General features: G+C 46.7%; 1 protein-coding gene and 2 long non-coding RNA genes across 5 annotated transcripts in view; 1 reads left to right on the top strand and 2 right to left on the bottom strand.

The window, feature by feature from the left end:
• LOC141767308 (polypyrimidine tract-binding protein 1-like) overlaps positions 1 to 21,796 on the top strand; it is a 28,278-nt gene continuing 6,482 nt past the window's right edge. The window contains exons 1-12 of one of the 3 annotated variants that reach the window (XM_074634474.1): positions 33 to 90; positions 4,903 to 4,936; positions 10,264 to 10,324; positions 10,459 to 10,631; positions 12,518 to 12,664; positions 13,044 to 13,172; positions 13,748 to 13,858; positions 13,978 to 14,155; positions 14,488 to 14,565; positions 17,697 to 17,830; positions 19,660 to 19,693; positions 21,522 to 21,614. In XM_074634474.1, coding sequence (XP_074490575.1) covers positions 83 to 90; positions 4,903 to 4,936; positions 10,264 to 10,324; positions 10,459 to 10,631; positions 12,518 to 12,664; positions 13,044 to 13,172; positions 13,748 to 13,858; positions 13,978 to 14,155; positions 14,488 to 14,565; positions 17,697 to 17,830; positions 19,660 to 19,693; positions 21,522 to 21,614 — 1,180 coding nt within the window. In that variant the 5' untranslated portion in view covers positions 33 to 82. Of the gene's footprint in view, positions 91 to 689; positions 938 to 4,902; positions 4,937 to 10,263; positions 10,325 to 10,458; positions 10,632 to 12,517; positions 12,665 to 13,043; positions 13,173 to 13,747; positions 13,859 to 13,977; positions 14,156 to 14,487; positions 14,566 to 17,696; positions 17,831 to 19,659; positions 19,694 to 21,521; positions 21,615 to 21,796 lie in introns of those variants that run through there. The other 2 variants (XM_074634475.1, XM_074634476.1) reach the window with 2 other exon arrangements.
• Positions 14,085 to 14,592, bottom strand: LOC141767310 (uncharacterized). Its single transcript, XR_012593824.1, has 3 exons — positions 14,464 to 14,592; positions 14,242 to 14,398; positions 14,085 to 14,211 (listed from the first exon to the last, which is right to left on the bottom strand). It is a non-coding gene; the product is annotated as an uncharacterized LOC141767310 (long non-coding RNA).
• On the bottom strand, positions 18,077 to 19,027 carry LOC141767309 (uncharacterized). The gene is made up of 4 exons (XR_012593823.1): positions 18,988 to 19,027; positions 18,758 to 18,777; positions 18,308 to 18,327; positions 18,077 to 18,207 (listed from the first exon to the last, which is right to left on the bottom strand). It is a non-coding gene; the product is annotated as an uncharacterized LOC141767309 (long non-coding RNA).

The raw sequence follows: 21,796 nt of genomic DNA, 5'->3' as shown, positions 1-21,796 counted from the left end.
CGGACGCCATTTTGTCGTGTTCAGGCCGCGGTGGCTGCTGGGTAGAGTTAGAACCTGTTGATCTGTAGTTCCGTGTTGTGCGATGGACGGGTGAGTTCTGCTCTGCTCTGCTCTCCTCTCCTCTCCTCTCCTCTCCTCTCCTCTCCTCTCCTCTCCTCTCCTCTCCTCTCCTCTCCTCTCCTCTCCTCTCCTCTCCTCTCCTGAACCCTCACAGCATGAACACAGCCCGCTACAGATCCTCAGAGAGCAGCTGCTGGGCCGCGGACTGAAGCTAGTGCTGTGTTTGTGCTGTTAGCAGGAAGCTAGCTGCAGCGTTAGCATCAGAGTTAGCTTCACTGTTAGCATCACTGTTAGCTTCAGAGTTAGCATCAGAGTTAGCATCAGAGTTAGCTTCAGAGTTAGCATCAGAGTTAGCATCAGTGTTAGCATCAGTGTTAGCATCAGAGCTAGCTTCAGAGTTAGCTTCAGAGTTAGCATCACTGTTAGCAGGGAGCTAGCTGCACTGTTAGCATCACTGTTAGCATCAGAGTTAGCATCACTGTTAGCATCAGTGTTAGCATCACTGTTAGCATCAGAGTTAGCAGGGAGCTAGCTGCACTGTTAGCATCACTGTTAGCATCAGAGTTAGCATCACTGTTAGCATCAGAGTTAGCATCCCTGTTAGCATCACTGTTAGCATCACTGTTAGCTTCAGAGTTAGCATCAGAGTTAGCATCACTGTTAGCATCACTGTTAGCTTCAGAGTTAGCATCAGAGTTAGCAGGAAGCTAGCTGCACTGTTAGCATCACTGTTAGCATCAGAGCTAGCTTCAGAGTTAGCTTCGGAGTTAGCATCAGTGCTAGCATCGGAACGGGCCACAACTCCTCTCTGCATTAACTGAACCTGGTATCTTAACGGGACCTGGTTCACCTGTAAACACTCACCTGTCTCTACCAGGTGAGAGGTTAATGAGATACGATCAGCTCCACGGTGTCTCACGCCCACTGAGACATGAGGAGGTCAGCTTCATGTGTTTAATGTGAGCCGAACTGAAGGAAGGTCCCAGCTGATCAGTGTAACGTGTAAAGAGTCATGTTCTATCAGGTTTATAGTTTGAGGATTTGGAAGTTAACTTCAAAATGAGGGTTTTTCAGATGGAGTTCAGTTTGACTTGCTCGAGAACGAACTGAAATGACTGGTACTCAGATGTAATTTAGACTGGAGGCATAAATTGAAGTTGATTATTGCTAAACATGAGTTTTTACCACAAAACAAGTCACTTATAAAACTAGTTTTTATATAAACTACTCTAGCTTCATGTGTGCCGAATTGAAGGAAGGTCCCAGTTGATGAGTTTAAAGTGTAAAGAGTGATGTTCTATCAGGTTTGTGGGTTTGAAGATTAAGAAGTTAACTTTAAATGAGGGTTTTTCAGATGGAGTTCTTTCTGGGTGAGCAGACGGAAGTAACTGGTGCTCAAATGTTAAACGTGCATTTAGATTGAATTCCTTCTTTAAAGCTGAATGTAGATTGAGTTGAGTTTTAAATGTTAGATGTTGATTTGAAGTAGTTGTATTTAACTAACTAACTGGTGATACTGCAGGACATTAAAGACTCAACTGGTGTGAAATGAAACTCCACTGAGGTGTTGGCAGAGGGAGGAAACATGAGAACAACCAGTTAGTCCTGCAGCTGTTTACGGTTCCTGTAATCACATTCTAACCAATAAGGAGAGATGAGTATTGATATGTTAGTAGTAGTCCCCTCTGGAGACAGGCAGGTTGTGTCCACGGCTGCCTCTACCTGTTCACAGTGTAGATGTGGTGTTGTGTGCAGACTGAGAGGCGTTTGAGTTCCTGATGTGAATATTTGAGCTCTGTCGGGGCTCATCCGTCCCCTGAGGGTCCTCCAGCTGCTGACAGGCTGTACAGTCACAGCACAGGCAGCCGGGCCAGCCAGTTTTTCATCTCGGTGTCGGAGACGTTCGTCCGACTCTGTGCTCCGACTATTCACTTCTACATGTGACACGTTACGTCTCACGTACAGTACATGTACGTGTACACGTGACATGTACTGTACTTCAGACGTTCACCTGTCTCCTTTATGAGTCTGTCATTCTCTTTCCTGCACTTCTTGCTTTAATATTTTACTTCCTCTCACTGTGTTTATTATTTCACCAAATCAGATTCCTTCTATTCCTTCTACCTGCTGACCCAGAGACCGGACTCTCATTCTAAAAAGTACTAATTATTATTATTATTATTATTATTAGAGGCGGCAAAAAATGGATTCACCCGAGTATTTTATTAACGATTTCTAAACAGATGTTTTAATACCAGAATGGATATATCTGCTTCATCTGAGTCTCTGTGGAGGTAGAAGGAAGTTACCGCTTTTATTGTGGTAGTCTGAGTAACGTGACGTCGTATCCATTCCGTATCCGTCAACCAAAACAAACCTCAGAGAGTCTAAAACGTCGGAGGGTCGTCGTGGATACTGCAGCCTCACATGTTAAATCCAGCGTGGTAAACACTACACATCCAGTAAAGGATGGAAACACTTTGGGTTTCACACATTGACAGGAAAAGCAGAGCTACACAGAGCAGAGCTAAAGCTGCATGCTAACTCTGTCACGGACAGGAAACGTTATGGTATGGAGGTAACGTTATGGTATGGAGGTAACGTTATGGTATGGAGGTAACGTTATGGTATGGAGGTAACGTTATGGTATGGTGGTAACGTTATGGTATGGAGGTAACGTTATGGTATGGTGGTAACGTTATGGTATGGTGGTAACGTTATGGTATGGTGGTAACGTTATGGTATGGAGGTAACGTTATGGTATGGTGGTAACGTTATGGTATGGAGGTAACGTTATGGTATGGTGGTAACGTTATGGTATGGTGGTAACGTTATGGTACGGAGGTAACGTTATGGTATGGAGGTAACGTTATGGTATGGTGGTAACGTTATGGTACGGAGGTAACGTTATGGTACGGTGGTAACGTTATGGTACGGAGGTAACGTTATGGTATGGTGGTAACGTTATGGTATGGAGGTAACGTTATGGTATGGAGGTAACGTTATGGTATGGTGGTAACGTTATGGTATGGAGGTAACGTTATGGTATGGTGGTAACGTTATGGTATGGAGGTAACGTTATGGTATGGAGGTAACGTTATGGTGTGGTGGTAACGTTATGGTGTGGAGGTAACGTTATGGTATGGTGGTAACGTTATGGTATGGAGGTAACGTTATAGTATGGTGGTAACGTTATGTATGGAGGTAACGTTATGGTATGGTGGTAACGTTATGGTATGGAGGTAACGTTATGGTATGGAGGTGACGTTATGGTATGGTGGTAACGTTATGGTATGGAGGTAACGTTATGGTATGGTGGTAACGTTATGGTATGGAGGTAACGTTATGGTATGGTGGTAACGTTATGGTATGGAGGTGACGTTATGGTATGGCGGTAACGTTATGGTACGGCGGTGACGTTATGGTATGGCGGTGACGTTATGGTATGGCGGTGACGTTATGGTACGGCGGTGACGTTATGGTACGGCGGTGACGTTATGGTACGGCGGTGACGTTATGGTACGGCGGTGACGTGGCGGTATGGCGGTGACATGGCGGTGACGTTATGGTATGGCGGTGACGTTATGGTATGGCGGTGACGTTATGGTATGGAGGTGACGTTATGGTATGGCGGTAACGTTATGGTATGGCGGTAACGTTATGGTACGGCGGTGACGTGGCGGTATGGCGGTGACGTTATGGTATGGCGGTGACGTTATGGTATGGCGGTGACGTTATGGTATGGAGGTAACGTTATGGTACGGCGGTGACGTTATGGTACGGCGGTGACGTTATGGTACGGCGGTGACGTGGCGGTATGGCGGTGACGTGGCGGTGGAGCCGGCCGTCGCTCGTCGATAAAGAGAACGGAGCTGACGGGAGAGCTAGAGACCACGTTGGAGAAGTTAGAGGAAGTAGACACGTGGGACTGTCGATGTTAGCTGCCGTTACTAAGCAACCAAAACCTTCGTGCTACGATGGCGATGTGGTGATTTAGCAGGAAGCCTCACTGACTAAACTCAACAGAGTCAAAACAAAGAGAAACCAGTCCGTCTGACCTTTCTACAGGATGTTGTGACGTCGTCGGTCAGAGAGGGTGAAGCAGTGAAACAGATCACAACGTTCTGAACTAACAGGATTAACTGGTCCTCCAGCCTTGTGGCCGTAGCCATCTTGGTTTTGGGCTGCCGCCATCTTGTTTATGTTAGCTGTAGCATCTTGGTTGTTTTTGGTCGTCGCCATCTTGGCTTGTAGCCGTCGCCATCTTGTTTTTTGTTGGGTTAAGTGGTTAAAGTTGTAAGACGAAAACACGGACAACTCCCAGACCGGACAACTCCGTGGTAGCGACCTGTCAATCAGCAGGTAGCCCCGCCCTGAAGCCTCCCCTGCTTTATGGTCTGTGTGACTCTCAATGGGACCATCAGTTACTAAATGGACATCATGCTGTATGAAGAAGACTTGAACCATAAACTCATGTTTACAATGTTTACTGAGGTCATAAATCAAAAGAGACTCAGAGACTTCTATAGAACCAGATGAGTCCCCCCCCTTCCCCCGCTGGCTGCTAGACAGGATGAAGGTTTCAGACTCTTCATCATTGACTTCTCTTCTCAGACCTGGAGGTTCTCCGCTGATCTATATGCAAACAAATCTATATCTTTATACTCTAATATCTAAATCTGATCATCTCTTCTTCCCATAATTGATAATTGATATGTGTCCTCTCTGCTGGGTTTCTCTGCCCCTCAGTCCGTCTCCTCAGGCTCTAACCCTGTTGACCTTTGTTTGGCTTGTTGTCAGTTTTTCTCCTGCTGCCTCTAACACGCTGTCTTCTCTTCACAGCAGTGTCCACCAAGATATAACAGTTGGTACTAAGGTAGGCACCTCTGCTCCCCCCGCCCTCCTCTTCATCATCCTCCTCCTCTTCTTCTTCCTCCTCCTCCTCCACCTCACGCTCATGAACGTGTCATGAGCGTGATATAAACATTTGAACGTGTCATAAGCGTGATATGAATGTGATATGAATGTGTTATAAACATGTCAAGGGCGTGATATAAACGTGTTATAAATGTGTCATGAGCGTGATATAAACTTATTATAAGCGTGTTATGAGCGTGATATAAACATGTTATAAACATGTTATAAACGTGTTATAAACGTGTCATAAACATGATATTAACATGTTATGAACATGTTATGAGCGTGTTATAAACATGTTATGAGCGTGTTATGAGCTCATAACACGCTTATAATAAGTTTATATCACGCTCATGACACATTTATAACACGTTTATATCACGCCCTTGACATGATATAAACGTGTCAAGGGCGTGATGTTTATAACACGTGTTATGAGCGTGTTATAAACATGTTATGAGCGTGTTATAAACATCACGCCCTTGACATAACATGTTATAATATGTTATAAACATGTTATAACATGTTATAAACATGTTATGAACGTGTTATAAACATGTTATAAACATGTCATGAGCGTACTATAAACGTGTCATGAACATGTTATGAACGTGTTATAAACGTGTTATGAACGTGTTATAAACATGTTATGAACGTGTTATGAGCGTGATATAAACATGATATGAACGCGTTATAAACATGTTATAAACGTGTCATGAGTGTTATAAACGTGTCATAAGCGTGATATTAACGTGATATGAATGTGTTATAAACGTGTCATAAGCGTGATATTAACGTGATATGAATGTGTTATAAACATGTTATGAACGTGTTATGAGCGTGATATAAACATGATATGAACGCGTTATAAACATGTTATAAACGTGTCATGAGTGTGTTATGAACATGTTATGAGCGTGTTATAAACATGTCATGAGCGTGATATAAACTTATTATGAACGTGTTATAAACTTATTATGAACGTCTTATCAGCGTGTTATAAACGTGTTATAAACGTGTTATGAACGTGTTATAAACATGTTATGAACGTGTTATAAACGTGTTATAAACGTGTTATGAACGTGTTATGACCAGCAGCAGTGATGTAGTCCCTTTATTCAGCCTGTCATAAATGATCCGTCAGCGTTGACAGATCAGATCCGTCTCTCTGTTTTATTCTATCTTTGTTTGGAAAATGCTCTCGTGGTGTGTTCAAGGACCCTCTGACATCAGAGATATCAATCAGCTGATGCTTGATGCTTCACCGTAGAGCTGAACAGAAGTCAGAAGGTCTTGGTTTCCTCTGGCAGTAAACTGAATAAGTCCGTTGTGATGGTTTAATTAATGAAGGTAATAATCATCAGATTAATGATAACACCATAACAGAAGATCATTGATCTGTTTCCATGGTGATTAATGAATGTGATCAGGTTAATGAGATGAAACCTCAGGTGTTCAGAGAAGGTTAAATCAGCGTTATTTCAACAGAGTTTTGGTGGAGAGACTCAGGTGTGAAGGAGGAAACAGGAATGTGAGGTGTTGACTTCCTGCTTCCTGTCAGAGAGCAGCAGACACGAACCAGTCTGTCTGCTCAGCTGATCACCTGTGGTGGGCGTGGCCTTGTCTACCTGAGGGAGAGACACACCGCTGCTGTTTCACAGTAAGAGTCCTCCTGTAGCTGAGGGGGCAGAACATCCTCCTGGGAGGGCTTTTATTGTGAAGGGAAGGTGCTGAGCTCCAGCTGAACATCTGAGTGTTGTTATAGTCATTAGTGTTTTGTCCCCCTGAGCAGCCTGAGGCAGGCGCTGGGTGTGTTGTCCCCCTGAGCAGCCTGAGGCAGGCGCTGGGTGTGTTGTCCCCCTCAGCAGCCTGAGGCAGGCGCTGGGTGTGTTGTCCCCCTCAGCAGCCTGAGGCAGGCGCTGGGTGTGTTGTCCCCCTCAGCAGCCTGAGGCAGGCGCTGGTTGTGTTGTCCCCCTGAGCAGCCTGAGGCAGGCGCTGGGTGTGTTGTCCCCCTCAGCAGCCTGAGGCAGGCGCTGGGTGTGTTGTCCCCCTGAGCAGCCTGAGGCAGGCGCTGGGTGTGTTGTCCCCCTGAGCAGCCTGAGGCAGGCGCTGGTTGTGTTGTCCCCCTCAGCAGCCTGAGGCAGGCGCTGGGTGTGTTGTCCCCCTCAGCAGCCTGAGGCAGGCGCTGGGTGTGTTGTCCCCCTCAGCAGCCTGAGGCAGGCGCTGGTTGTGTTGTCCCCCTGAGCAGCCTGAGGCAGGCGCTGGGTGTGTTGTCCCCCTCAGCAGCCTGAGGCAGGCGCTGGGTGTGTTGTCCCCCTGAGCAGCCTGAGGCAGGCGCTGGGTGTGTTGTCCCCCTGAGCAGCCTGAGGCAGGCGCTGGGTGTGTTGTCCCCCTCAGCAGCCTGAGGCAGGCGCTGGTTGTGTTGTCCCCCTGAGCAGCCTGAGGCAGGCGCTGGGTGTGTTGTCCCCCTCAGCAGCCTGAGGCAGGCGCTGGGTGTGTTGTCCCCCTGAGCAGCCTGAGGCAGGCGCTGGGTGTGTTGTCCCCCTCAGCAGCCTGAGGCAGGCGCTGGTTGTGTTGTCCCCCTGAGCAGCCTGAGGCAGGCGCTGGGTGTGTTGTCCCCCTGAGCAGCCTGAGGCAGGCGCTGGGTGTGTTGTCCCCCTGAGCAGCCTGAGGCAGGCGCTGGGTGTGTTGTCCCCCTCAGCAGCCTGAGGCAGGCGCTGGTTGTGTTGTCCCCCTGAGCAGCCTGAGGCAGGCGCTGGGTGTGTTGTCCCCCTCAGCAGCCTGAGGCAGGCGCTGGGTGTGTTGTCCCCCTGAGCAGCCTGAGGCAGGCGCTGGGTGTGTTGTCCCCCTCAGCAGCCTGAGGCAGGCGCTGGTTGTGTTGTCCCCCTGAGCAGCCTGAGGCAGGCGCTGGGTGTGTTGTCTCCCTGAGCAGCCTGAGGCAGGCGCTGGGTGTGTTGTCCCCCTGAGCAGCCTGAGGCAGGCGCTGGGTGTGTTGTCCCCCTCAGCAGCCTGAGGCAGGCGCTGGGTGTGTTGTCCCCCTGAGCAGCCTGAGGCAGGCGCTGGGTGTGTTGTCCCCCTCAGCAGCCTGAGGCAGGCGCTGGGTGTGTTGTCCCCCTCAGCAGCCTGAGGCAGGCGCTGGTTGTGTTGTCCCCCTCAGCAGCCTGAGGCAGGCGCTGGTTGTGTTGTCCCCCTGAGCAGCCTGAGGCAGGCGCTGGGTGTGTTGTCCCCCTGAGCAGCCTGAGGCAGGCGCTGGGTGTGTTGTCCCCCTCAGCAGCCTGAGGCAGGCGCTGGTTGTGTTGTCCCCCTCAGCAGCCTGAGGCAGGCGCTGGTTGTGTTGTCCCCCTCAGCAGCCTGAGGCAGGCGCTGGGTGTGTTGTCCCCCTCAGCAGCCTGAGGCAGGCGCTGGGTGTGTTGTCCCCCTGAGCAGCCTGAGGCAGGCGCTGGGTGTGTTGTCCCCCTCAGCAGCCTGAGGCAGGCGCTGGGTGTGTTGTCCCCCTCAGCAGCCTGAGGCAGGCGCTGGGTGTGTTGTCCCCCTCAGCAGCCTGAGGCAGGCGCTGGGTGTGTTGTCCCCCTGAGCAGCCTGAGGCAGGCGCTGGGTGTGTTGTCCCCCTCAGCAGCCTGAGGCAGGCGCTGGTTGTGTTGTCCCCCTGAGCAGCCTGAGGCAGGCGCTGGGTGTTTTGTCCCCCTCAGCAGCCTGAGGCAGGCCCTGGGTCGGTCAGCAGCTGTCAGACAGCAGGTCCCGGTCCAGGTCCAGAGAGGGGACCAGGACTCAGGTTACTGCTGGATTATTGATGTGAGGAGCTGTAAGAGGATCTGAGCTGCTCAGGTTCCTCTCTCAGTAAATGAGCTGTAATTATTCATTAAGGCTGTCGGTCTGTTCGTTACTGTCTCCTTTCATCACCTCGTCCAACTCATCACCAACTCTTTAGTTTCATATCAGTCACATGAACTCATATTTAGTGTTTCTGAACCATTCATCTCCCACTAAGAGAAGTCCACTAACATTAACACAACTAATTCTACTCATATTACAAACTAGGGCCGTCATCAATTCAAATATTTAATCACAGATTAATCTCACATTATGTATCTGTTCTAAATGAACCTTAAAGGAGATTAGTCCAGTATTTAATCCTCTTATCAACATGGGAGTGGACTAATATGCTGCTTTATGTAAATGTATGTATATATTTATTATTGTAAATCATTAACAACACAGATCAATAACAGATATTGATCCAGAAGCCCTCACAGGTACTGCATTTAGCATAAAACAATCTGCTCCAATCATAACATGTCAAACTGCAGCCCAACAGGCAACAACAGCTGTCAGTGTGTCAGTGTGCTGACTTGACTATGACTTGCCCCAAACTGCATGTGATTATCATAAAGTGGGCATGTCTGTAAAGGGGAGACTCGTGGGTACCCATAGAACCCATTTACATTCACTGATCTGGAGGTCAGAGGTCAAGGGACCCCTTTGGACATGGACATGACAGTTTATCCTCTCCAACATTTAGTGTCAGTTTGGAGCGTTATTTAACCTCCTTCATGACCAGCTGGTCTGACCTGGTTGGTACCGATGGATTCATCAGGTTTATAGTTTACTATGATACCAGGATCTATAGACATATATAGATCTATATCTAGATCTATATATACCAGTATCTTCACTCTAGCTATAAAACTGAGCCACTATAGCCTAAAAATCACAAGTTGTGTTAACGCGTTAAAGAGATTAGTGGCGTTAAGATGAACTTGCATTAACTCTGACGGCACTAATATCTAAATGACTAGAATGATATTCCATCCTGATCTCAGTCAGGTGTTGGCCTGTGCTGGGCTCTACAGTAGTTCTATTCTTGTTGTGGATGTTGCAGTGAGAAACAGTAGAGGAAGAAGTGTGGCATCTGTAGAATGAGACTCTTTGTCTCCATCTGGTTTCTATTGAGTCCATAAGGTCCAGGAATTCACCCTGAGGGGGGTGGGGGGGCACACCGTTTAAAGGACATAAAGGAGGATCTAATGTTTCTGTCTTAAAGGTGCGTTCAGTGAGACGAGGCTCTCTGCTGACCTCTGGTGGCATCAGCTGTGTCTGACCTCTGACCTCTGACCTCTGGTGGCATCGGCTGTGTCTGCTTCAGGATCATCTGTTAGTCGTCTCAGACAGAGCAAAGTGACTCCAGCTGCCCAGCAGCTCTCCTGTTGTTTATCTGACATGTCTCATTGTTTATATATCAATAATACTAATACTGATACTGATGTGATAAGTGTTGTTGTGTTTCAGAGAGGATCTGAAGAGCTTTTCTCCAGCGTCTCCAGCGGCCCGTATATCATGAGCACCACAGGTCAGATTATCACTTTCTATTGGAGTGTCAACGTTTAGCATTTACAGCCCGGTGCTGCTCACCTGGTACAGGTGAGTTCTGAAGAGGTCCTGACGTGCTGCTGTTTCCTGTTTCCTGTTTCTTGTCCTCTGTAGCCAATGGAAACGACAGTAAGAAGTTCAAAGGTGATCTAAGAGGTCCCGGCGTGCCGTCCAGGGTCATCCACATCCGTAAGCTCCCCTGCGACATCACCGAGACCGAGGTCATCGGCCTCGGTCGGCCCTTCGGAGAAGTCACCAACCTGCTGATGCTCAAAGCCAAAAACCAGGTACAGCACTTTTACTGTGTTGTATTGGTACTCACCTGTCCTCTACTCACCTGTCCCCTACTCACCTGTCCTCTACCCACCTGTCCTCTACTCACCTGTCCACTACTCACCTGTCCTCTACTCACCTGTCCCCTACTCACCTGTCCCCTACTCACCTGTCCACTACTCACCTGTCCCCTACTCACCTGTCCACTACTCACCTGTCCACTACTCACCTGTCCACTACTCACCTGTCCCCTACTCACCTGTCCCCTACTCACCTGTCCACTATTCACCTGTCCTCTACCCACCTGTCCTCTACTCACCTGTCCACTACTCACCTGTCCTCTACTCACCTGTCCACTACTCACCTGTCCACTACTCACCTGTCCTCTACTCACCTGTCCCCTACTCACCTGTCCCGTACTCACCTGTCCTCTACTCACCTGTCCCCTACTCACCTGTCCCGTACTCACCTGTCCTCTACCCACCTGTCCTCTACTCACCTGTCCACTACTCACCTGTCCTCTACTCACCTGTCCCCTACTCACCTGTCCACTACTCACCTGTCCACTACTCACCTGTCCCCTACTCACCTGTCCACTACTCACCTGTCCACTACTCACCTGTCCCCTACTCACCTGTCCCCTACTCACCTGTCCACTACTCACCTGTCCACTACTCACCTGTCCCCTACTCACCTGTCCACTACTCACCTGTCCACTACTCACCTGTCCACTACTCACCTGTCCCCTACTCACCTGTCCACTATTCACCTGTCCTCTACCCACCTGTCCTCTACTCACCTGTCCACTACTCACCTGTCCACTACTCACCTGTCCTCTACTCACCTGTCCCCTACTCACCTGTCCCGTACTCACCTGTCCTCTACTCACCTGTCCCCTACTCACCTGTCCCGTACTCACCTGTCCTCTACCCACCTGTCCTCTACTCACCTGTCCACTACTCACATGTCCACTACTCACCTGTCCTCTACTCACCTGTCCCCTACTCACCTGTCCACTACTCACCTGTCCTCTACTCACCTGTCCACTACTCACCTGTCCACTACTCACCTGTCCCCTACTCACCTGTCCACTACTCACCTGTCCCCTACTCACCTGTCCACTATTCACCTGTCCTCTACCCACCTGTCCACTACTCACCTGTCCTCTACTCACCTGTCCACTACTCACCTGTCCTCTACTCACCTGTCCCCTACTCACCTGTCCCGTACTCACCTGTCCTCTACTCACCTGTCCCCTACTTACCTGTCCCGTACTCACCTGTCCTCTACCCACCTGTCCTCTACTCACCTGTCCACTACTCACCTGTCCTCTACTCACCTGTCCACTACTCACCTGTCCACTACTCACCTGTCCTCTACTCACCTGTCCCCTACTCACCTGTCCCCTACTCACCTGTCCACTATTCACCTGTCCTCTACTCACCTGTCCACTACTCACCTGTCCACTACTCACCTGTCCTCTATTCACCTGTCCTCTACCCACCTGTCCACTACTCACCTGTCCACTACTCACCTGTCCCCTACTCACCTGTCCCCTACTCACCTGTCCACTATTCACCTGTCCTCTACCCACCTGTCCTCTACTCACCTGTCCACTACTCACCTGTCCTCTACTCACCTGTCCACTACTCACCTGTCCACTACTCACATGTCCTCTACTCACCTGTCCCCTACTCACCTGTCCCGTACTCACCTGTCCTCTACTCACCTGTCCCCTACTCACCTGTCCCGTACTCACCTGTCCTCTACCCACCTGTCCCCTACTCACCTGTCCACTACTCACCTGTCCACTACTCACCTGTCCCCTACTCACCTGTCCACTACTCACCTGTCCCCTACTCACCTGTCCACTACTCACCTGTCCTGTGTCCCCCTTCAGGCCTTCTTAGAGATGGACTCAGAGGAAGCAGCTCAGAACATGGTGGGTTATTACTCCACGGTGGTGCCCATCATCAGACACCAACCGGTCTACGTCCAGTTCTCCAACCACAAGGAACTCAAGACTGACAACTCCCCCAACCAGGAGGTACCCCGCTCCCATTACTGTTAGCATCTGTTAGCATCTGGACAGCTCCCATTACTGTTAGCATCTGTTAGCATCTGGACAGCTCCCATTACTGTTAGCATCTGTTAGCATCTGGACAGCTCCCATTACTGTTAGCATCTGTTAGCATCTCCTCTACAGCACCTATCCACTGTTAGCATCTGTTAGCATCTCCTCTACAGCACCTATCCACTGTTAGCATCTGTTAGCATCTCCTCTACAGCACCTATCCACTGTTAGCATCTGTTAGCATCTCCTCTACAGCACCTATCCACTGTTAGCATCTGTTAGCATCTGTTAGCATCTGTACAGCAGCCATCCAGTGTTAGCATGTGTTCATGCTTCATGTCTGGTGTCTCAGAGAGCCCAGGCAGCTCTTCGGGCCCTCACCTCGTCTCACATGGACGCCTCTGTGCCGGCTCCGAGCACCGTGCTGAGGGTGGTGGTGGAGAACCTGGTGTATCCCGTCACCCTGGACGCACTCTGCCAGGTAAACAACAGAACACACAACAACAACAACAACAACACACACAACACACACAACACACACAACAATAACACACAACAACAACAACAACACACACATAACAACAACACACAACAACAACAACACACACAACACACACAACAATAACACACAACAACAACAACAACAACACACACAACAACAACACACAACAACAACACACACAACACACACAACAATAACACACAACAACAACAACACACAACAACAACAACACACACAACAATAACACACAACAACAACACACACAACAACAACAACAACACACACAACAATAACACACAACAACAACACACACAACAACAACAGAACACACAACAACAACACACACAACACAACAACACACACAACAATAACACACAACAACAACACACACAACAACAACAACACACAACAACAACAACAGCACACAACACACAACAACAACAACACACAACAACACAAGCAGGCGACACAGAGCAGATAACCCCTCCAGCTGCTGCTGTTTTAGAGGAAGAGAAGAAGAGATGTGTCTGATCCGTTTCCTGTCTGCTCCTCAGATCTTCTCTAAGTTCGGCACCGTGTTGAGGATCATCGTCTTCACCAAGAACAGCCAGTTCCAGGCTCTGCTGCAGTATCCTGACGGACCGTCGGCCCAGTCCGCCAAACTGGTGAGGATCACCTCCTGCTGGTCCCACTAACACACTGGGATGACTAGTTAATACTAGATAATACTAGTTAGTACTAGTTAGTAGTAGTTGTTATTGATCTGCTGGTGTCTGTTTTTCAGTCTCTGGATGGACAGAACATCTATAACGGCTGCTGCACTCTGAGGATCAACTTCTCCAAACTCACCAGCCTCAACGTGAAATACAACAACGAGAAGAGCCGCGACTTCACCAGACCTGACCTCCCTACTGGAGACAGCCAGCCCAGCATGGAGCACCAGGCCATGGCCGCGGCCTTCTGTAAGACCCCCCTTATACACCTATACCTACACCTACACCCACACCTACACCTACACCTACATCTACACCTACATCTACACCACCACCTACAGCTTCACCACCTCCACCAACAGGAGGGTAAAGGGATGAACAGAGACTAGAGATCGATCTGATGTTTAATGGTTGAAACTAAATCTATTAAGAACAATATTCAACAGAAACAAGATATGGAACGTAGAACGATTTACATCAACAGATAAGAACCTGTGATGGAACGTAGAACGTAGAAGGTAGAAGGGGGAACCGGTCCACTGGTCCAGATGTGTAACTCAGGTGTTGTTTGTCCTCTGCAGCTCCAGGTATCATGTCAGCTGGTCCGTACCCCGGAGCGACTCACGCCTTCCAGACAGCCTTCACCCTCCAACCTGCAAGTGAGTCTCACCTGTCCTCACCTGTCCTCACCTGTCCTCACCTGTCCATCAGGTGTCCTCAGGTGTCCTCAGGTGTCCTCAGGTGTCCTAAGGTGTCCTCAGGTGTCCTGTTTCTCTCTGCAGCTGTATTATTGTTTCTGGACAAGAGTCACCAGTTTATTATAATTCTTCAAATATCATTTCATATATCACTCTGTTCCAGAGAAAGAGGAGGAGACGGTTCATCATTTAATAGAATACATGTACTTTGACACAGTTTAATAGACTGATTGATGGATGAGTTATTACTGTTAAGCCCGGGACACACAGGGAACGTCAGGAGCGCGTGGCGGCTACGTGATTCAGGCGTCGGGTGTTCACACCAGCTGTGTTTCTGCTGCTGTCAGCTCTTTCTGTCTTCAAAGAGTTTGCCTTTTAATGTCCATTTCATCTCAATATAAATATCATTTATATTTATTTCAGACAGAGAAAGGTTAAGAAGCGTGTGGTAATTTGTAAATAATAGTAATAATCCACAATTAAAACTCCGTACTATATTCATTCATGGAGCTCTCCAAGTCACTGCATGTTCTACAACACTGTCCGGCACATATTTCAGAATAAAAGCCTCGTGTTAACAAATAAAGGAATTCTGTCCACAGAAAAAACGCTTCAGGGCTTTTATTTTGAAATGAAAGCAGGAAGTGTTGATTTAGAAATAAGTCTTTACTCTTTGACATGTCCGTAACATTTTCTACAGATAGAGATGTGAACTGTAGTAATGTTGCTGATATGATGTTAATATACAGTCAATAGATCACCTTCACTCTCTGTTGCTGCTGTGAGCCGCGGCTCGTGTCAAAAATAGGTGCAACCTCTATTCTGTAGAAGAGACGCAGCTGAGACGCGTCTCACGCAGTCAGTGTGGCTGCTCTAACCTATTAACACGGACGCCAAAATAAAAAACAACAGGTAACGCAGCCGCCACGCTGCTGACGTTCCCGCTGTGTCCCGGCTTCAGAGAACAGTTTTATTAATCAACAATCGCTCCAGCTCTAATAAATAACTCTGGATTAGATTGATCAGTGTCATCAGAGTCATCTCGTTATCTTAAATCCAGATAAATGAACTCTAAATAATAATAACTCTGTTTAATAACTTCTATTTAAATGATTTGTTCAGGTTTGATTTTACAGGTAGAATCATGTTTCAGGTGGTTCCTGCTCCTGTTGCCCTCAAAATATGAGCGTGCTGTTGTTAGGGACGCACCAATCCGACTGTTTCAGTACCGGTACTGATACCGATACCTGGGCTCTGAGTATCGGCCGATACCGAGTACCGATATGATACCAGTGTTTAGTTAATCAGCTGTTTGTCTCACTGAGTGGACGAGACCAGCTATATGAGCCAGTATCAGCCTGATATCAGACCCAGCTATATGAGTCCGTATCGGCCTGATATCAGATCCAGCTATATGAGTCCGTATCAGCCTGATATCAGATCCAGCTATATGAGCCAGTATCGGCCTGATATCAGATCCAGCTATATGAGTCAGTATCGGCCTGATATCAGACCCAGCTATATGAGCCAGTATCGGCCTGATATCAGGCCCAGCTATATGAGCCAGTATCGGCCTGATATCAGATCCAGCTATATGAGTCCGTATCAGCCTGATATCAGATCCAGCTATATGAGTCCGTATCAGCCTGATATCAGACCCAGCTATATGAGCCAGTATCGGCCTGATATCAGATCCAGCTATATGAGTCAGTATCGGCCTCATATCAGACCCAGCTATATGAGCCAGTATCGGCCTGATATCAGATCCAGCTATATGAGTCAGTATCGGCCTGATATCAGACCCAGCTATATGAGCCAGTATCGGCCTGATATCAGGCCCAGCTATATGAGCCAGTATCGGCCTGATATCAGATCCAGCTATATGAGTCCGTATCAGCCTGATATCAGATCCAGCTATATGAGTCCGTATCAGCCTGATATCAGACCCAGCTATATGAGCCAGTATCGGCCTGATATCAGATCCAGCTATATGAGTCAGTATCGGCCTCATATCAGACCCAGCTATATGAGCCAGTATCGGCCTGATATCAGATCCAGCTATATGAGTCCATATCGGCCTGATATCAGACCCAGCTATATGAGCCAGTATCGGCCTGATATCAGACCCAGCTATATGAGCCAGTATCGGCCTGATATCAGATCCAGCTATATGAGCCAGTATCGGCCTGATATCAGACCCAGCTATATGAGCCAGTATCAGCCTGATATCAGACCCAGCTATATGAGCCAGTATCGGCCTGATATCAGACCCAGCTATATGAGCCAGTATCAGCCTGATATCAGACCCAGCTATATGAGCCAGTATCAGCCTGATATCAGATCCAGCTATATGAGTCAGTATCGGCCTGATATCAGATCCAGCTATATGAGTCAGTATCGGCCTGATATCAGATCCAGCTATATGAGTCAGTATCGGCCTGATATCAGATCCAGCTATATGAGTCAGTATCGGCCTGATATCAGATCCAGCTATATGAGCCAGTATCGGCCTGATATCAGATCCAGCTATATGAGTCAGTATCGGCCTGATATCAGATCCAGCTATATGAGCCAGTATCGGCCTGATATCAGATCCAGCTATATGAGTCAGTATCGGCCTGATATCAGATCCAGCTATATGAGCCAGTATCGGCCTGATATCAGATCCAGCTATATGAGTCAGTATCGGCCTGATATCAGATCCAGCTATATGAGCCAGTATCGGCCTGATATCAGATCCAGCTATATGAGCCAGTATCGGCCTGATATCAGATCCAGCTATATGAGTCAGTATCGGCCTGATATCAGATCCAGCTATATGAGCCAGTATCGGCCTGATATCAGATCCAGCTATATGAGCCAGTATCGGCCTGATATCAGATCCAGCTATATGAGTCAGTATCGGCCTGATATCAGATCCAGCTATATGAGTCAGTATCGGCCTGATATCAGACCTGGTATCGGTATCTGTGCGTCTCTTCCAGAGGACGTCCTCTGAGTCTAAAGGGTTAGGGGTTTATTGTGGGGGACAGATATGAGGATTCTGTCTTTAGTGTCTCAGTCTGACGTCTCACCCGTCCCACCTGTCCCAGTGGCCCCCCACTACCCCGGCCTGGTCCCGGCTCAGCTCGGCCTGTCCTCCCTGTCCCTCCCCGGCGCCCGGCTGGGCTTCCCCCACATCTCAGCCGGGGTCTCTGTCCTGCTGGTCAGCAACCTGAACCCCGAGGTGAGTCCTCCTCTCCGTCCTCTCCGTCCGTCCGTCCGTCCGTCCGTCTATCCGTTTGTCCATCATTACTGTCTTATAACATCAGTCTCTCACCACTGTCCTCTATCCATCAGACATGTTGACATTTACTTTGTGCAGTGCATTGTGGGACATTATTAGTGTTTATTAGGACATAGCAGAGGATTGACACAGCCAGTCCTATCCACCTTAGTCCTAGCTCCCATGATGCCTTGCGTGAATAATGGGCGTAACTTCCAGACACTGAATTGTTTCCATGGTAACGCTATGCTGATCTTCTCCGGTATTAATACATCTAGTGAAACGTGAACACCTGTTACAATGATCAGAGATCAGGACCTCAGAGAACCTCAGAGAACCTGAGAGAACCTCAGAGAACCTCAGAGGACCTCAGAGGACCTCAGAGGACCTCAGATAACCTCAGAGAACCTCAGATGACCTCAGAGATCCTCAGAGAACCTCAGATGACCTCAGAGGACCTCAGAGAACCTCAGAGAACCTCAGATGACCTCAGAGATCCTCAGAGAACCTCAGATGACCTCAGAGGACCTCAGAGAACCTCAGAGAACCTCAGATGACCTCAGAGATCCTCAGAGAACCTCAGATGACCTCAGAGAACCTCAGATGACCTCAGAGAACCTGAGAGAACCTCAGAGAACCTCAGAGGACCTCAGAGGACCTCAGATAACCTCAGAGAACCTCAGAGAACCTCAGATGACCTGAGAGAACCTCAGATAACCTCAGAGAACCTCAGAGATCCTCAGAGAACCTCAGATGACCTCAGAGGACCTCAGATAACCTCAGATAACCTCAGAGAACCTCAGAGATCCTCAGAGAACCTCAGATGACCTCAGAGAACCTCAGAGGACCTCAGATAACCTCAGAGAACCTCAGAGATCCTCAGAGAACCTCAGATGACCTCAGAGAACCTGAGAGAACCTGAGAGAACCTCAGAGAACCTCAGAGAACCTCAGAGGACCTCAGAGGACCTCAGAGAACCTCAGAGAACCTCAGAGATCCTCAGAGAACCTCAGATGACCTCAGAGAACCTGAGAGAACCTCAGAGAACCTCAGAGGACCTCAGAGGACCTCAGATAACCTCAGAGAACCTCAGAGAACCTCAGAGATCCTCAGAGAACCTCAGATGACCTCAGAGGACCTCAGAGAACCTCAGAGGACCTCAGAGGACCTCAGAGGACCTCAGAGAACCTCAGAGATCCTCAGAGGACCTCAGAGAACCTCAGAGAACCTCAGAGATCCTCAGAGAACCTCAGAGGACCTCAGAGAACCTCAGAGAACCTCAGAGGACCTCAGAGAACCTCAGAGAGTCTGAGTCTGAACAGCGCAGACACACGAGAGCGACCATGAGACACCGACCAGCAATGATTTATACGAGGAAGAAGTTACTAACAGTCCCGTTAACGTTAGTTAAAGATGTGTTCAGATAAAGCAGGGTTCCTCGACCTCACGACCTCACTGGAAGTTACGCCTAGAATCATCTCTACAGAATCAATACCAGTTAAACAATCAGGAGAGAAAGTACTGACGAAAGAGCAGAGTAAGAACTGATATGATGATGATGATGATGATGATGATGATGATGTAATGAAACACTCACCTGTCCAGTCATGTGTTATCTGACCCCTCCTCTCGAAGGTAATTAATTAACCTCCTGATTGACCCCTCACCTGTCTTTTTTTTTTCCCCTTGTTTAATTTGTTGCCATGGAAACGCCTCGGACCCTCCGCCTGTCCTGCCCTCCCACCTTTACCTGTCCTGTCCCTCCGCTGCCTTCTCTGCTGTCTCTAAAGAGAGTTACGCCCCACTGCCTCTTTATTCTCTTCGGTATGTTGTCACTCGCTTCTTATGTTCACATCATCAGGAACATTTCATCACGTTGGTTTTCCTCTTTTGACTTTGGTTTAATGAAACATGAGTTTGGTTTGGATCTGAGTTTATTCACAATATCTGCAGCTCTTCTGAACGGGTTCTCTGAACGGGTTCTCTGAACGGGTTCATGAGAGTTTAGGCTCCTCACTAAGTCACATCAGGTGTGTTGAGCCAGTAGAAATAATGTTCAATAAAGATAATATATTAAAATATATATATTATTTGAAACTGTTAAAAAGCAGATAAATAATAACTAAAAAAGTGATAAATAATAAAGATAATAAATAATAATAATAATAAAGTGATAAATAATAATAAGCAGATAAATAATAATAAAAAAGTAATAAATAATAATAAAGATAATAAATAATAATACAAATAATAATAATTATAATAAAGATAATACATAATAATAATAATAAAGTGATAAATAATAATGAATATTGATAAATAATAATAAGTGATAAATAATAATAATAAAGTGATAAATACTAATGAAAGTGATAAATAATAATAAAGTGATAAATAATAATAAAGTGATAAATAATAATAAAGTGATAAATACTAATGAAAGTGATAAATAATAATAAAGTGATAAATAATAATAAATACTAATGAAAGTGATAAATAATAATAAAGTGATAAATAATAATAAATACTAATGAAAGTGATAAATAATAATAAAGTGATAAATACTAATGAAAGTGATAAATAATAATAAAGTGATAAATAATAATAAATACTAATGAAAGTGATAAATAATAATAAAGTGATAAATAATAATAAATACTAATGAAAGTGATAAATAATAATAAAGTGATAAATAATAATAAAGTGATAAATAATAATAATGAAAGTGATAAATAATAATAAAGTGATAAATAATAATAAAGTGATAAATAATAATAAAGTGATAAATACTAATGAAAGTGATAAATAATAATAAAGTGATAAATAATAAATACTAATGAAAGTGATACATAATAATAAAGTGATAAATAATAATAAATACTAATGAAAGTGATACATAATATAAAGTTGATTAATATCTGTATTCGTGGTGCGAAAGCTCGGAAAATTGGCCTCGTTCTGAAAAACAGTGATAAATTCACTGATCTTTTATTTCTATTTGCTCTTTTTGTTTATTAACAACGTGCAAAACATTAATTATGATCTCCCACTTCAACCTGATACCAGATCAATAACTGAAGCTGATACATATAGAACATATATATATATATACTGTATATATATATATATATATATATATATATATAGAAGAGTTTTGAGGTGAAGTAATTTTTAGTTGCCGTGGTGATTATATGTGACAGAAGCTGCATTTATTGTGTGTTTCATCTTATCTCAGTAGAGTCTCAGTGTGTGAGTTTGCATGCCGGGTTTCTTTCAGTCTGCATGTCCTCAGTGCTGAATCAGCTGCTCGTCATCACTCCCATAATTCATAGCTCCTACACGGTGTAATTTTAATTTCCTCTGACCCTTACCCTTAATTTCCTCACTGCATTTCCTGTTTTAACACCTAAATGAAACTCATAGATGGGTTAGTGTTTGTTCCACACTGTGACGGCAGCGTCTCCCTGCTGCTGGGTCAGTCAGTCAGTCAGTCAGTCAGTCAGTCAGTCAGTCAGTCAGTCAGTCAGTCAGTCAGTCCAGCTTCCTGTCGGGTTTAACAGAGTCCAGCTTTACTCTGATGTTTGTAGGACTTCCTGTTTAAGGAGAACTTAACCTTGTGTTTGTCTCTGGCTGTGTGTTTTTATTTTATCAGGTGTTTACGGCGACGTGATGAGAGTGAAGATTCTGTTCAATAAGAAGGAGAACGCTCTGGTTCAGATGTCTGACTGCACACAGGCTCAGCTAGGTAACCTCCTTCCTCCCGTCTCCACCAATAGGACGCCTTCTGGGCTCCTCTGTTCTCCACCAATAGGACGCCTTCTGGCCTTTTTAAAATGTCTCTCACACGTCTGACTGGACACAGTCCAGCTTTGTAGCAGCAGATCAGTAACTTGTCCAAGGTAGTGTCTCTGTATATCTGGGGCGTCT

Source organism: Sebastes fasciatus, chromosome 5 (genome assembly GCF_043250625.1).
Source record: "Sebastes fasciatus isolate fSebFas1 chromosome 5, fSebFas1.pri, whole genome shotgun sequence".
In the NCBI taxonomy this organism is placed as follows: Eukaryota; Metazoa; Chordata; class Actinopteri; order Perciformes; family Sebastidae; genus Sebastes; species Sebastes fasciatus.
The sequence above is the reverse complement of the archived record's forward strand: the minus strand, read 5'-3'. Positions and strand labels throughout refer to the sequence as shown.